A 16,898-nucleotide genomic window follows, 5' to 3' on the forward strand; every position below is an offset into this window, starting at 1 on the left:
CGCGGCTGGCGGTCTCTCGAGGAGGCTCAGGGCGCGGGCTGCGGTGGCTGAACCGAGCGCAGCGACCACGTGGTGGAAGCGGGTGTCGTCCGCCGTGATGCCTCGCAGGGCGAACAGGGACTCCGCTTGTGCGAACCAAACCGCCGCGTGAGCCTCCCAGAAGGTAGGCAGTTTAAGGGCGACTGCCGTGTCCATGTCGATAGGTCACCAATGAAGGAGCTGTGGCTCCCACGTCGATCGAAAGAATGGACGCGACAAAAAGCTTGAATTCATCTGAGCTGCTTTATTAGAATCAAACACTCAGGCACTCTGGGAAAAACGTTTTACGGTCGGCAATATATATCTATTCCGCCAGGGGGTTTGCCCAGGCCTGGCGCCAGGGGGCGTGGCCCCGCGGGCCGGCTGCGGCCTGGCAAGCCGAGGGCGAGCCTGCCCGGGCGTCCCGACCGAGGCCTGGCAAGTCGAGCGCGGGCCTGCCCGGGCGTCCTGGACGAGCCCGGCCTGGTGATCGCTCCGCGTCCTTGATAGGTGCAAGGCGATTGTGTAACCCCAGCGGCAGCCGCTACAACATCACTGTTCATATCGGTAAATATTATTCCATCGTGTTTGGAAAAACTGGAAAATTGGAAAATTGGAAAATTGGAAAACTTGGAAAAATTGGAAAAACAATAGAGCCTATTTTACTCCCAGGGGTCCCAAGAATACCCACCCAAAATATCGTTGTGATCGGTTCAGCCGTTTTTGCAGCACCTTCGAACGGACTGACGGACATTTGGTGAATTATAGTAAGATGAGATGATTTACATAAAAAAGTTGGTGTATTTTGGCTTCACTTACCATTCCCAACAAAGAATATGTTCACTTTCAAAAAATTGTTGTGGGTCTTAATGAAAAAAAAAATGCTGATGGAGATGTCTGATTTATATCATGGTTTACTGACAATTGAGGGGTCCGTGTATATGTGCAAAGATGTTGCAAGCAAATGCATTGAGTGTGAAATTCTGATGTAATATCTGTGGAGTGAGACCTCTTCTGGCTCATTGGTCCTAGGACGGCTCCGTTGAGGCTCTTTCATAGGCCATAGCTGTAGGCCGACTGAGTGTTGACACTGCGTTTACATTCACAAGACGTTATGAGCAGAGTCCATGCAGGCTGAAGTCAGAGGATTTTGATGTCTGAAAAGTGTAATTACCCCGTGTACGCGAAGCGAAAAGTGGGTTAAGCAATCGGGTCACTTTGTCTGTTTGTCTGTCTCCAAACTTCAGTTTATGATCGACTAACTACTTAATATTAGTATAATGTTATATCTTGAACATTAATTGGAATATAAATCAGAACACGAATTGTCTGGCAGACAAACAAAATTGAAAATCATTCCAAATAGGAAACTGTCTTTTAAGGATATCATAAAAGACACAAACAGGCATGAATGTTATTTCATATGCAGTTTGGGGGTGCTATTGCATAATTTCTGGAGGCACAGCTGTATATACCACTGATGCAGTGCCCCTGTTACCAGCAATCTGGTTACATCCCGTTACATCCCGTTACAGTACTCATTTTCCAAACCTTCGAAGAATAAAAGGGTGATTCAACCTACTTGGTGTTAATTCATCAGAAATGACAAGGGCTTGATACTCAGGACTTTGGAATCTCAAGCCAGCAACCTTAACCATTAAGCCAACACCAGGCTAACAGGAATAAATAACTAATGTAACGTGTTAAATAAGGCGGTGTAAAAGACGTTACATAAACGGTAATTAACTTCCATTTTTTTCCCCTGCAGCCTTTTAAATCTTTATTTTATCTCAATTTAATTATATACTTGAACACTGTAGAATACAAATCGCATTATTGGCACTTTCAAAACCTTCCATTTAGCAGTACTGTGGACAAAATATTACGGCATTTACGTCATCTTGACCAATCAAATTTCCCGTTCGCAGACCCCGCCCATGTCCCTTTTCCCCAAGACTGCGTGGGATAAGGTGTTCTATATGAACTCTAGTTAAAATTAGGTATCACATACTGTTTCCAGCTGCCAGTGTTGCAAATCTATCATCTGCTAGTTTGTATCCTGAAAAGTAGAAAGTCTATCTATAAAAATTGCCATTTCCATTGATTATGGCATTCTTATCCGTCCTCATTATTGCGGTACGATATTTTATTCTGCATGTGTTAGCCATTAGGGTGTAGTGTGTATCTGCAGAAGAAGATTTTTTTTTTAATTCGTAGTAAATGTAAAAAGCCTTTTTTAATTGACGAGTGCAATCAAATGGGATTTGCTGTGTGGGCAGTTGGTCGTGGGCCAGTGGTATGAGGGATACGTAAATGTAAAGGTATACGTCATCTTTTTTGCAAACCCCCATTTAAAGACATCCGTCTAATATAGTTATACATTGCAAATGTAAATAATAATTATTCGTCGTAATTATCACAAATATCTACACCAAAATATAATAAAATGTATGATAAAGCACTTCTACATGTTATTTTTTAGGGCGATTTACTCAATACAGTACAGCATATGTTATCGCCCATGCACTACCTGTAAAACCCAGCTACCTCACCGCTAAATCGCGGATTTTGATCGGAGAATCGAGGAAAAAAAACATTCAATGATGAGAAACGCTAGATAAATAAATTATGGTGAAGATTTCGTTTTAATGGTCTGTACATGTTTATTTCGTCATTAATAATATCAATGTAGCCAGTTTTGTGTAACTGTAAGTGTAAGTACCAGTAGTGCAGTGTGATATTCTTCATCCTGATGAAGCGGCACTTACATGGAAGGTAGGAAGGAAGGAAGTATTTCAAACTCAAGGGCATTATCGCACACAGGACAGTTAGTCTTTCAAATTAAAGTATCAGGAAATAAAATGTAAAACAACAGTACCAAAGCATCAATATTTATGAGTAATACACATACAACACTGTGGACGTATGCCTGGTTCCTGCGCCATTTTATAAGCTTCACAAAAACATCTCTTCGCTAGCTAATAAATTACAGTATTTTGTAAAGGTCGATAAAGTAGAAAGATTTGGGATTTAACTCTCCGTAACAGCCATTATCCAGAAGAAGAAGAAGAAGAAGAAGCAATACAAAAAGAAGAAGAAGAACTGTCATTGCAGTAGAAATTGTTTAAATTGTTTGGGCTCCATACTTCCTGTCAGGTATTGTCGGTACAGTATGTGACGAGTTCGGGTTAAGTCTACTCTTTGGAACTGAAAGTGAAAGATTGATTTATGGTAAAAGCGATTTGTGTGTGTGTGTGTGTGTGTGTGTGTGTGTGTGTGTGTGTGTGTGTGTGTGTGTGTGTGTGTGTGTGTGTGTGTGTGTGTGTGTGTGTGTGTGTGTGTGTGTGTGTGTGTGTATATATGGGATGTGTGTGTATATATGGGATGTGTGTGTGTATATGGGATGTGTGTGTGTGTATGGGATGTGTGTGTGTATGGGATGTGTGTGTGTATGGGATGTGTGTGTGTGTGTGTGTGTGTGTGTGTGTGTGTGTGTGTGTGTGTGTGTGTGTGTGTGTGTGTGTGTGTGTGTGTGTGTGTGTGTGTGTGTGTGTGTGTGTGTATATATATATATATGGGATGTGTGTGTGTGTGTGTGTATATGGGATGTGTGTGTGTATATGGGATGTGTGTGTGTGTATATGGGATGTGTGTGTGTATATGGGATGTGTGTGTGTATATGGGATGTGTGTGTGTGTATATGGGATGTGTGTGTGTGTATATGGGATGTGTGTGTGTGTATATGGGATGTGTGTGTGTGTATATGGGATGTGTGTGTGTATATGGGATGTGTGTGTGTATATGGGATGTGTGTGTATGTATATGGGATGTGTGTGTATGTATGGGGATGTGTATGTATGGGGATGTGTGTATGTATGGGGATGTGTGTATGTATGGGGATGTGTGTATGTATGGGGATGTGTGTATGTATGGGGATGTGTGTATGTATGGGGATGTGTGTATGTATGGGGATGTGTGTATGTATGGGGATGTGTGTATGTGGATGTTTGTATGTGGATGTGTATATGAATGGGGATGTGTGTATGTATGGGGATGTGTGTATGTATGTGGATGTGTGTATGGGGATGTGTGTATGGGGATGTGTGTATGGGGATGTGTGTATGTATGGGGATGTGTGTGTGTATGGGGATGTGTGTGTGTATGGGGATGTGTGTATGTATGGGGATGTGTGTATGTATGGGGATGTGTGTATGTATGGGGATGTGTGTATGTATGGGGATGTGTGTATGTATGGGGATGTGTGTATGTATGTGGATGTGTGTATGGGGATGTGTGTATGTATGGGGATGTGTGTATGTATGGGGATGTGTGTATGTATGGGGATGTGTGTATGTATGGGGATGTGTGTATGTATGGGGATGTATGTATGTATGGGGATGTGTGTATGTGGACGTGTGTATGGGGATATGTGTGTGTGTATGGGGATATGTGTGTGTGTATGGGGATATGTGTGTGTGTGTGTGTGTGTGTGTGTGTGTGTGTGTGTGTGTGTGTGTGTGTGTGTGTGTGTGTGTGTGTGTGTGTGTGTGTGTGTGTGTGTGTGTGTGTGTGTGTGTGTGTTTCAGAGCATAAATGATGATGATGAAGAAACTTGCATTGTGAGTGTCACCGTTAGGGCGTTTTCCACAGGAAAGCAAGCGAAATCCTGTTGGTAGACAACAAGACCAAGGTCTTATAAACCAGAGGCAGGTATGCTGGACACTTCATGGCGACTTTTGCTCCCCCCAAGCTCTACAATTTCGTGCTGACTGAGCGCCTGGGCAGTGGCACATACGCTACCGTGTACAAGGGCTACAGCAAGGTAAGGCAACACCTGCACTCAATCATGTAGTTGATGACATAATGTCACTGTCTGTTTTGGGCATAAGGATGAGGTTTTGTCATGGAAGCTGTTGAACTATAACCTATATTTTATTTACAATTTACTGTGGCATTAAATTTTAATTGTGAATTGTCTTGCTTGACTGACATGGCCTTTCATTGTTTCTGCTTCCCTGATTGTCCTCATCATTAACGTCATGACACGCATCCTTCACCTCCTTTTAGACAAGTATCCCATGATGATTTTTGTGTCTAATTCAGATTTTTACCTCCACCACTGAAGGTGGGTGGTTCATGTGCAGCCACCCGGCTGCTGGTTGCATCATTTTTCTGTGGGCGTGTCTGCCGCTGATGCAATGCCTCTCTATAACCAGTTATCTGGTACTCATTTTGCCGACCTCGGAAGGATGACAGGCTGAGTCAACCCCACCTGGCATTAATTCAACGGGATTCAAACTCAGAACCTTAGGATTCCAAGCCCACCACCCTAACCATTAGGCCAACACCAGGTGATACCACTGAAGGTGGACGGAGGATATGATTTGGCTCCTGCTGTGAGCAGGATATTCCCCCCAAAAAATTGACTGATTCAGATGAATCTCGCTGGACAGGTCGGGTGTGTGACAAGGAAGAATTGATTCAATTTTGGTGAAGATCCGTATTGGGATCTGGACTATCGGTGGGATAAAAAAACGTAAACTATTCAACCTGGCGGAGGCATGCACTCTACTGAGTGCGGTTCTAGTTATGCAGTACCATATTAACATTTCTGTATATTTGTGCATTATTATTTTTTCATTTCCTATGCTTGAAAAGTGATGTCAGTGCAAGTGGTTTTGCTTGTTTGCTTTGTGTATCTACAGTCAGCGATCAGGGAGGTCGTGGCAATAAAATGCATTGCAAAGAAATCTTTGAATCAAGCGGCTACCGAAAACCTCCTTGTTGAAATTGAGATTTTGAAAGGCATCAAGCATCCGCACATTGTAGAACTGAAAGATTTTCAGGTTGGTGGAAATGCTTTTTGATATTTGCAATATGTAAATTATCCAGAAGTTTACTTCCATTTCGATTTTCCTTTTTGTCAACTTACTTCATTTGTTTTTTTTTTTACAAGATCGAGGCTCATGGAAGAGCAGGGTAATGGAAGATATGTATCGATGGTTGTTGCAATGGAGCAACAGTTAGACGGGTCAATATACAACCAGAACAGCCGTACCCCAAAAAAATTGCAAATTTTAGTTTTATTGCATTTCCTTATATTTTAAGACTTACTTAGGAACATATCAAAAGTTGGACAGAAATGGACCATGGGAAAGTAAAAATTTTTGACATGATAAAAATGTCACAAAACCATGCACGATTCACTACGTCGAAAACGTCTTTGGTTTTTTATTTTTGTTTCTTTTTGTTTATATAAATTAATTTGTTCCACTGAGACCAGCTGCAAAGGCAACATTTTATAACACTTGTTTCGTGTCTTTAACAATGTTTACATCTGCTACCTGACACATGTCTTTAACAATATGACCTCCCAGCATGTAGGCTAATGACCTAATTCCTCACTGGTAGTTGTGCAGCTTGACTGAGTAACAACTCCACATGAATGAGTTAATTACACCTAATTAGGACTCAATTGGACAACGTTGTATGGTAAACATTGGAGATACAATACAATACAACCAAGGAGATACAGTACAATACAACCAAGGCCAAGGCAGTAGCAAAAAGACAGGTAGGCCTATGCATACAATTGCCCCATATATTCTACATGTATTTTGTACTCCTACAACTGTAGTGTATGATGGTATTTATTTTCCAGGTTCTAGAGTTGTGGGGATGCATATTTATTTAATAGGAATGGGACCAGTTGATTGGGGGAAGGGGGGGGGGGGGGGGGGTTCTATCAGTATGTTTTTCTTCTGGACTATACATATCTTTTCCTGGTGCACCTTGTGACTAAGCAACAGAGCCCTTGTATATAATTCATTTCAGATGCAGAAAGCAATGGGATGACCACTATGCAGATTATTCCATAGTATGTTTCCTCCTAATATATATCTTACATAAATATCTCAGTTTCAGGGGCGGAGAATGCTCTGATGGCATTCAATGTATATGGCCAATGTAAATTGACTGCATGCTTCTAAAAGATCTCATTTTTGTATTTTCAGAGATAGAAAATGAACTCTTTATATGGTAAAGAGACCTGCCCTTTATGCCAAAGGGGATTGGACTGTGAGGAAACAGTATCAGTTCGTGAGAAAGGAGCAGAAGGCATCAACCGTGCAAGTGCCGAAAGGGGTGTTGACATCAGAATTCTAGCTGGTACCAGTGTTCACAAATCATGCCGAGTGAATCACATAAACAAAAAGGACATTGCTTTAACCAAGAAGGATCATGCGGAATCAGGTCCATCAGTCAAGAGGAGTGCTCGCATTTCCCTGGGACCATATGACAGTAAAACACATTGCCTTTTCTGCGGCACTGAAGTTAAGGAAGAGGGCCCAAAGCGAGGCCATGCAGAAACAGCCAGTTTTGGCTACGTGAAGACTGACGCATTTGTTAAAACTATATCAGTTCATTGCAAAACAAGGAGCGATGAATGGGCCCTTGCTGTTCAAGGCCGCATTGAATATTTTGAGGGTGATCTCCATGCAGCTGACTGTGTGTACCACAAGTCCTGCAACATTAATTTCCGCACAATGCGAGACATTCCACAACGGTTCAAGCCGACTGAGTCAAACAAGAGACGAAAAATGGGAAGGCCTAAGGACAGTGACCAGAATGAGGCTTTCGATAAGGTGTGCTCTTTTCTTGAAGACAATGATGAGGAACAGTTAACAATTACAGACCTCGTGGCTAGAATGGAACAATACCTGGGCGATAGTGAATCCAATGCATATGGGAACCAATACATGAAGGAACAGCTTAAAAAACGATATGGTGAATCTATATTCATGGCAGAGGGTAGAGGCTTAAAAGACATTGTGACATTCAGAGAAAAAATGTCCCAGATCCTCCGTGACCACTACAATGCACCACGAGAAGATGATGAAGAAGCACAAAAACGTGCAATTCTTCAGACTGCTGCAAAACTAATAAAAAGTGACATAAAAACAACAGTTGCACCACATGGGGATACATACCCAACTACTGCAGACCTAAGCCTTACTGCTGCATTGGGGTATGTCCCAACTAGCCTGCGATTCTTGCTGCAGCATCTTTTGGTCGGGAAAGATACATCTAGGGAGGTTGCTGGTATTGGACAAGCAGTCATCCAAGCAGTGTGTCCAAGGGCTGTAATTGCACCATTGCAGCTTGGTCTTGCAGTGCAAATGCATCACTTGTATAGGTCTCGTTTCTTGATAGATAGTCTATCAACCTTTGGCTTTTCCTCATCTTACTCCGAAGTGCAACGGTTTGAAGTAAATGCAGCCTCTTCTCTTGCTCTGGATGTGTTTGGAGGTGACACCGACATTCTTGATACATCCTTGTTATTTGCTGGAGACAATGTGGACCACAACATCATAATGTTGGATGGAAAGGGTACCTTTCATGGGATGGGCATGATAGCAGCTATTACACCAGGGCGTCAATCTAGCCACATCATATCTAGAAAGAAAATGTCTGACAGGAAGCTCGTCGAACTGACGAAGATCAATATAATAGATTACCGCTATGCAGAGCACGTCAACCGCAACCTCAAATTTCAGCCCCTCCCTTTGTTATCAATTTGTGATCGCCCAATTGACATATTATGGGAGATGTCATTTTGCTTCGAAAAGAGTGCACCAAATTGGCAAGGCATGATGCACTTTCTGCATGAGGAGTGTGATCACCCAGGGAAAGCCTCAATACAGTTTCTCCCAATGATTGATATGAACCCAGGTGACAAAACCTGCATCTTGTCAACTCTTGATTACCTGAGCAAACTTGCATCAAAACACAACATGCCAGCAATCATCACATTTGACCAACCGCTGTTTTGGAAGGCCTCTGAGATAGTGAATGCTCTTCCTGCTGATAACCCAATCCATAATGCAGTGCTACTGCTTGGGAGCTTCCACACATTAATGAATTTGTTGGGTGCCATTGGAAGTTTGATGGATGGAAGTGGACTGAAAGAGATCCTGGAAACAGTGTATGGTCAAAATGCTGTTGTGCACATGCTGAGTGGGAAGGCGGTGCAACGTGCTTTTCGTGGCCATTTGCTTGTGGATCAGTGTCTTACACGTCAGGTTGTTGGCAAGATTGTGGAAGTTGACCCTGGGTTTCAAGAACAAGTGGCAGAACTGGAGCGACTGTACATTTCCCTGGAGACTGTCGAAAGTGACACTATAGAGTCTGTGTTGCAATCAGAGTGCATTCATTTCATTGACAATAGATTGAATCAGGAAAGGAATAAACTTGCAAAGGACTCGAAAACCAGTGCACTTTGGATCAACTACCAGCGTATGTTGGGAATTGCAAGGGCACTTGTGGCAGCTGATCGGACGGGGTCCTGGGAGATGCATCTCCAAGCCATATCAGCTTGCTTGCCGATATTTGCAGCTGCTGGCCATCCCAATTACCTGAAGTCAGCTCGACTCTATCTCGAGAAGATGCTTGCGTTAGAGGATGACAACCCTGAGGTTCATCAGAAGTTCCAATCTGGTTATCATGTAATCCGGCGCAGTGACCAATACTGGGCTGGCCTAGGCTCTGATCTTGTGATAGAACAGACATTAATGCGCTCACTGAAAAGCCAAGGGGGGCTGACTCGAGGAAGTGGGATGTCAGAGCACCAGAGAGCAGTTTGGACTCTGTCTTCAACCATATCGTCCTCCTACAACCTTGCTATGCAAGAACTGACCTCGAGTAGCTACTCAACAAGTGAACAACATAAGGAGTTGACAACATCCAGGGTGAGTCGAGATGAAGCTGATCGTGGCAAAGTTGCCGAAAAACTGGACAGCTTCACACCATTTTCTGATGACAAGTCATTGCGCAATATCATCACAGGGGTTACTGCAAATGAGGATGTCAATGTTCATGACCTATTCAAAGTAGGTAGTGACATTGTCAAGAAGATGGATGATCACCCAGCTTACTCCTATTCACACAAAAGGAGTTCTAAAGCCAAGACACTTGCATTCAGCAGGGCAGTCAAAGTTGCTGAGGACCGCACAATAGATCCAGCGTTACTAATCGAGAGGTTCTTAGTGGTGTCACAGACGGGAGATCTCCAGATAGGTGAAGTGATGAAATATGAACTCTGCCCATACCCAATGTCTCTTTTTGAGGCAAAAAACATCCTGCGCCAGCCAGATAAACCACAGTTGGCGGAGGCAATAAGGAATTATGCTACAACCAAATCTGACAATGCTGTCAACCAGACAGTTCCAGGAACAGATCACTATGTTCTTGACGGGGGATCACTTATTCACCGCTTAAAGTGGACAGAGGGATTCACCTACAGTTCCATTGCAGATGAATATGCCTCATTTACAGTACGACACTATGGCAAAGCTACTGTTGTGTTTGATGGTTATGAGGCTGGGCCAAGCACAAAGGACTGTTCTCATCAACGTCGGAATAGAAACAAGAATGCCACCAAGGTTAACATTACGGAGTCAACAAAATTTGTTGGGAAAAAGGAGGACTTTCTGTCGAATGAGTCAAACAAGCAGGCAATGATACTGTTGATTATAGAGGTGTTGCACAAGGAAGGCTGTGAGGTGATCCAAGCAGAGGGAGATGCTGATGTTGAGATTGCAAAAGCGGCCGTCGCAAATGCGGCTTCCAGATCTACAACCCTCATTGGAGAAGATACAGATCTCCTTCTCCTCCTGCTCTTCTATATGGTGGAGACAAACTGCATTGAACTCTATTTCCGTTCTGACAAGGCAAAATCAAATGTCTACAATATCAAAGTCCTTCAGCAGATACTTGGAAATGCAGCCTGCAGAGATATATTGTTCCTTCATGCATTAACTGGCTGTGACGCAACGTCTCGTGTCTTTGGGATTGGAAAGAAGTCAGGGTTTCAAAGAATCATCAAGAAAGAAAAGGAACTGATAGACAGCTCAAAGGTGTTCTGTAAACCACAGCAGAGTCAGGATGTTATTGAAACTGCAGGCTGCAGAGCAATGGTGGCATTGTTTAAAGCAAATCAGAACGACTCATTGGCATCGATCAGATACAACATTCTCTGCAAAAAGGTTGCAAGGGCTAAGGCATTTGTCACTCCTGAAAGACTGCCACCCACATCCGCTGCCTGCAAGTTTCATTCTCTGCGGACCTATTACCAGGTAATGGAATGGATGGGCCTTTGTTGTGGAATGGAGCCAACGGAGTGGGGATGGAAGGTAGAAGGAGGAAAACTTGTTCCAGTGATGACAGACAAAAGCCCTGCTCCAGACATACTACTTCAGATGATTCACTGCAACTGTTCAGGGGGGTGCAAAACACTAAGGTGTTCATGTAGGAAGCATGGATTAGAGTGCACCAGTGCATGTGGACATTGCCAGGACAGCAACTGTGACAATATGAGTGTTGAACCAGACATAGAGGAGGAGGAGGAGGACGATGAAACTGGAATCTAAGACTAGAAGGCATATGGTACTTCCACATGTGTCAAAATTGTCCAATTTTTTATATGTTGCTTTCCATGTCATAGACTGGCAGAAACAATCAAAGAACATATATTTGTGCAAATATTTACTTTAAATTGCGAATGGTCTCAGGATTAGCACTGCATAAACTACCAGCAACGATCATAATACAAATATTGGTGCAAAATTAACTTTAAATTGTTAGTGGTCTGATGATTATCAGTCAATTTTTTTACGTTTTATCTGCCGGCAGCCATCTTGTTTTCTGACGTCACTGAGGGACTTTCCCATGCGTCAAAATTGTCCAACTTTTAATATGTTGTCTTCCACTTCATAAACTACTAGAAATAAGCATAAAACAAAAATTTGCAATTTTTTGGGGGTCAGGCAGTATATTGACCCGTCTAAGTGGGGTGACATGAGATGCCATTGCACCGTCTGCTTGAAACTCTAGATTCTAGAAGGAAGAGTACGATAGAAGAGTTATGGAAGATGAAGGAGGAATTAGGAGGGAAGATGCTCTTGCATGAGCCTTTATTTTTGTGTATAAAATAAAGAAATTGTCTTTTGTATAACTAAGAAGATCTTACTAATTTTGACTGCTTCTTCGTTTAACTAGTTTGTGTCATTCTTGCCAGTGGGACAACGAGAACATTTACCTTATCATGGAGTTCTGCGCTGGTGGCGATCTCTCTCACTTCATCCGAAGCAGGCGTCGGCTTCCAGAACGACTCATCCGTCGTTTTTTGCAGCAGCTCGGTAATCTTCTTGCTTCATTTGTTGAGAAATGTCTTACAAAGATAGGTCGGTTGTACTGTGTACAGTATTTGGTGTTTTCATAATATTGAGCCAATGCAGTTGTTTGTAAGTTGAGTATAAGCATTTGAGGTGACCGTGCTGTTCCATTGCCCAGCATCGGCCCTCAAGCTCCTATATGAGCAGAAGATTGCGCACCTGGATCTCAAGCCGCAGAACCTGCTGCTGACATCGAGCACCAATCCACAGCTTAAAGTTGCAGGTTTCTGCGCACAATACAAAGTTTTTACCTCTAGCTTGGTAATATCCGATATTTACCTCCTGTTCACCAGGTGTGTGTTCTCACTCCTAGTAGTGTAGCAGCATAGCAAACCTGTTGTGCATTTTGTGATACAAGCACCAAATTTGGCACAAATGTACATTAATATGTTGCGAACATTTTCAGATATTGGGCCACTTGAAATTCCGTAATTTTTTTTTTCAAATTTCGTAATTTCAAATTTTTCGGGTGACACCCTCACAATTTCGGTCTTCGAGGCCGGCCGATATAGTGGGGCGGCTTAGCCCAAATATTCAAAAGAATTGTGCATTTTGTGATACAAGCACCAAATTTGGCACAAATGTACATTAATATGTTGCGAACATTGTGTGGTCAGCAATGAAGACGAGAGTCTGAATTACATGTATGCAAAAGACCTTGTGAACCAGTGAAGCAAATACACGGGTAAGCATGAATTAAATCTAGGGCATGATATAATTTCCATGATGTTTACCTCTACACTCAATGGTGGAAGGAGGTAATGTTTTGATCCCAGCTTGTCTGTATGTCTGTTTGTCTGTTAGTCCACAAAATTCCAGACAAAGCTTGTAGTAGTGGTAGTTGTAGTGGTAGTGGTGATAACAGAAATTGTTATATAGAACTGAACTTATATTATTATTATATGCAGAAAATAACTTCATTTCTATATGCCCTGCAGTGGACAGGTTAATTGGTTTATGCACTGAAGGGGTCACCCTGGTGTGCACTGCTGTGTTCTGCCTCACTGAGTTGTTCAGGTATGATGTACTCAGCACAAGCTTCCGGTCGGCCCGGAGGTGGGGGTGCGGGGCCTGTCACGGAACGTCAAAACAAACGGCCTGCCGGGGCCGCCCAAAAGTCGGGCGTGAGGGGCGCGTCCACTAATGGAACGCCTCTCGCTTCCCAGATCGAGGGCCACGTGGTCAGGAGAACCTCGTCCCTTCCGGTCACACTTTGCCTATCGGCCGGCCTCGAAGACCGAAATTGTGACGGTGTCACCCGAAAAATTTGAAATTACGAAATTTGAAAAAATTTGAAAAAAAAAATTACGGAATTTCAAGTGGCCCAATATCTGAAAATGTTCGCAACATATTAATGTACATTTGTGCCAAATTTGGTGCTTGTTTCACAAAATGCACAATTCTTTTGAATATTTGGGCTAAGCCGCCCCACTATAGAGCATGTTTGTCTTGGACAGGAAGTGTTTAACCAAATGGCCGACTCACACAAGGAAGTGCTAATGCTAATCCGAGTCGGCATTCTGAGTCTGCACAATCTGTCTCAGTTTAGGAGTTATTCACTTTTTCATAACGATAAATAGAAAAGTATGAAATGTCTTTTTTTCCACCTTTGCAAGACCGTTCTCATTCTACTTTGATTTAATGATCCTTCAAAGTTTCTGGTGAACTCTCCATGATGTTTGTAACGATTCCTCTGATGCCCTCTACTATGTTGTGTCCATGTACCACATGATCTGCAGATTTTGGCTTTGCACAGTATATGCAGCATGAAGACGGCCACAGCTTGCGTGGCTCTCCATTGTACATGGCCCCTGAGATGGTGTGCAGTCGACATTATGACGCTAAGGCAGACCTGTGGTCCGTTGGCGTCATCCTTTACGGTAGGTCTTCTAGGGTGACATAGTTGTACAGTGAATGTAAATTCTGAATCGTTAACTCAGAATATATTTTTTAATACCACATCATCAGACAATAAATACAGCAGTCATGTTGGATGCAGCCTTATTGATTTGCATTGGATTAGGTCATGAGTAATTTTTTGCATTTTTTAATTTATTTTTTGATGATGCATTTTTTTTTTTTTTTTTTTTTTTGTTAGGTCATGAGTAAAATAGTGGAAGCAGTTTTCTGAGGAGGTAGTTGAGGCATTGATGTAAATCCGAAGTAGAGCGAGTGCTAAGACACGATCCATGGGATCACTATCTTCAAGAGGAAGAGTGAAGTGTGCATTTGAAAGTATCACGCTGTCCTTGTGCACAGAGGATGTTTACCAGCTAGGATAGTAGTAGACTTCAGATCTTGAATTCAGAGGTGTTGTTGAGAAAAGTATCACTTCAAAAGCCATAGATGTATACAACGATGTCCTTGGTTTCCTCTTTATTTTGTAGTGATAGTAGACTTTGTAGAATTTCCATTTCATACTTGTGTGTACCCCGGTTTAGAATAGGTGCACCGTATCCTTGCGCATCGTAAGAGCGTGACCAAGGGTTGGCGTCAGGAAGGGCATCCGGCTGTAAAAACATTGCCTCAAACAGGGAACCATGATTGTAATGGGGCCCGCAAGGCTAACCCCCACTCTAGCGGGGAAAAATGGCCTTAAAACGATCATTCATTCACTTGACAACAAACAGCCTGTTATGGCCAGTTGTTACGGATTCGTCACTTCCGCTGTTGTGGTTTTCACCCACTTGACATGTTTCTGATATTATGTATTATTATTATTCTCAAAAGGTTTATTATTCAGGAACAGCTATCTAAAGTTAAAAAGGTGAACTTAAAATGATACAGGAAATCGTGCACCGGAAAACGACGAGCGAAGAAGAAGAGTTCGTGAGGAAAAGGTCGGAGAAGAAGCGTGGTTGAAGCTCCGTATCAAGCGGTCGAGCGTACATGGCGAGTGAACTTTGAGTCCTTGAAAGGAAGTTCGTGCGATAGGTGATATCGCCGGAGTATTGTGGAGCCTGCGTAGTCGGGTATCGGCATTGAGATTCCGGAGAATCCTTGCCTAGAAGCTCCGGCTCGAGTGAGAGCCGTCCGCCATTTCGCCCCGTGCGCTGCCTTCCTCGGAAAAGGTTTTTGTCGCGTCGGCTGGGCTTATCCTCCGGTGGTTTGCCGGGGACGGCTGTGAAATAAAGCGGCGTTTGAGGAGTACACGGCGATTCGCTGATTGAACGGCAAACGTGTACGTCGGCGCGCGTCTTTGGAGATTTTCCATTCTACCGCGAGTTTGCTGGGTGTGGGACCACGTGACTTCTGTGTTGCTTCGACCGCCTACGCCTCAATTGATCTGGATCGGACATTGTTCCAACGATCGCTGGAGCGAATCAACTTCGCCTTGGAGAAGGTTATAGAGACATTGAGGAGGTTCTTTCCATGTACTGGGAACAGTGAGTTCGATTACTTTAACAGATGGTACCATCCTAAGATATTGATTGTATGGTGGCTGGCTATCATGGTTGTATCATTATTCCTGTGTGATTTTTTATATATATTATTTTTGTTGATAACCATTGGTGTGGTTTCGATCTTGATTTTGACACGGAGTAATATATTTCTTTTCTGCCGTGGCTCCCCCCGGGGTTCGGGGGTATACCGAGACCAGGGGGTCGGGGAGGAGCACGTAACACCAGTGTAGAGCCAAAACTTAATGTCGATGATTGGACAAATTGTGGCAATTATGCTGTCTATAGTTTGAATATAGAAAATAACTGGATTAAGCTGTCACGGAGAGGATTGTTCTTGGGCCTCATCGTATGCAATGACGTGACCATGATGACTCTTCAATACAGATGGGAGGCAGCTCAAAGGAAATGTCTGTTTAATCTACTGTAATAAATAGAGGTTGTGTGGCTATCACCATGGCGTATTAATCACTCATCGATTGGACACGGCACTGAACAATTTACTGTTATCGTGTCTATCCGCGTCAGCAAAGAATGGTCCATCTAGGTGGTGCGGCATCTTTATCACGTGCTGTCCAAATGAGGTGGAGAATAATATTGTTACATGGACAGGGGCGGATCCATAGTGAGATTATTGTAATAATTGTATGGTCCGTGTGATTCGCGTAGCATAGATTTACTGTTGTAAACAGGGAAAATGTCAGAGGAAGTCGTATTGTAAAATGCTATGCTGAGGAGGCAGCATATGTAATTACCTCCGCCACCAAAGGTGGATGGAGGTTATGTTTTCACCCCTGTCTGTTTGTCTGTTTGTGAACAAAATATCTCAAAAAGTTGTGGACGGATTCGGACGAAATTTGGCAAAGATGTAGCTTATGTCACAAGGACGAAATGATTAGATTTTGGTGAAGATCCGGATTGGGATCCGGCTACTAGATTTTTAAAAGTGATTCTTCACCATTGTGAGATAGGGCCAAAAACGATACATAGCAGGATATCCCAAAAAAGCTGTGGACGGATTTGGACGAAATTTGGTTGACCGGTTGGGTGTGTGACAAGGAAGAATGGATTCGATTTTGGTGAAGATCTGAATATGGATTCGGATCTGAGAATTATTTAATTTTGAAAGTGATTCTTCACCATTGAGTGATATGGCCAACCAGGTGGAGGTATGCTCTCTACTGAGTGCCGTTCTAGTTGTATATGGTATTGTCAGGGTAAGATTGTATGTGTGTAAAACAATAAATGA

At 43.0% G+C, this 16,898-nt stretch overlaps 1 protein-coding gene across 8 annotated transcripts in view; it reads left to right on the forward strand.

The window, feature by feature from the left end:
* The first annotated feature begins 2,718 nt into the window (after positions 1-2,718).
* Positions 2,719-16,898, forward strand: part of ULK3 (unc-51 like kinase 3) — a 71,309-nt gene continuing 57,129 nt past the window's right edge. The window contains exons 1-6 of one of the 8 annotated variants that reach the window (XM_078781733.1): positions 2,719-2,793; positions 4,669-4,840; positions 5,724-5,864; positions 12,092-12,212; positions 12,367-12,471; positions 13,988-14,128. In XM_078781733.1, coding sequence (XP_078637859.1) covers positions 4,745-4,840; positions 5,724-5,864; positions 12,092-12,212; positions 12,367-12,471; positions 13,988-14,128 — 604 coding nt within the window. In that variant the 5' untranslated portion in view covers positions 2,719-2,793; positions 4,669-4,744. Of the gene's footprint in view, positions 3,250-4,654; positions 4,841-5,723; positions 5,865-12,091; positions 12,213-12,366; positions 12,472-13,987; positions 14,129-16,898 lie in introns of all 8 variants that reach the window. The other 7 variants (XM_078781739.1, XM_078781732.1, XR_013624083.1 and 4 more) reach the window with 7 other exon arrangements.

The sequence above is a fragment of the Myxine glutinosa genome, chromosome 7 (assembly GCF_964187855.1).
Source record: "Myxine glutinosa chromosome 7, kmMyxGlut1.1, whole genome shotgun sequence".
In the NCBI taxonomy this organism is placed as follows: Eukaryota; Metazoa; Chordata; class Myxini; order Myxiniformes; family Myxinidae; genus Myxine; species Myxine glutinosa.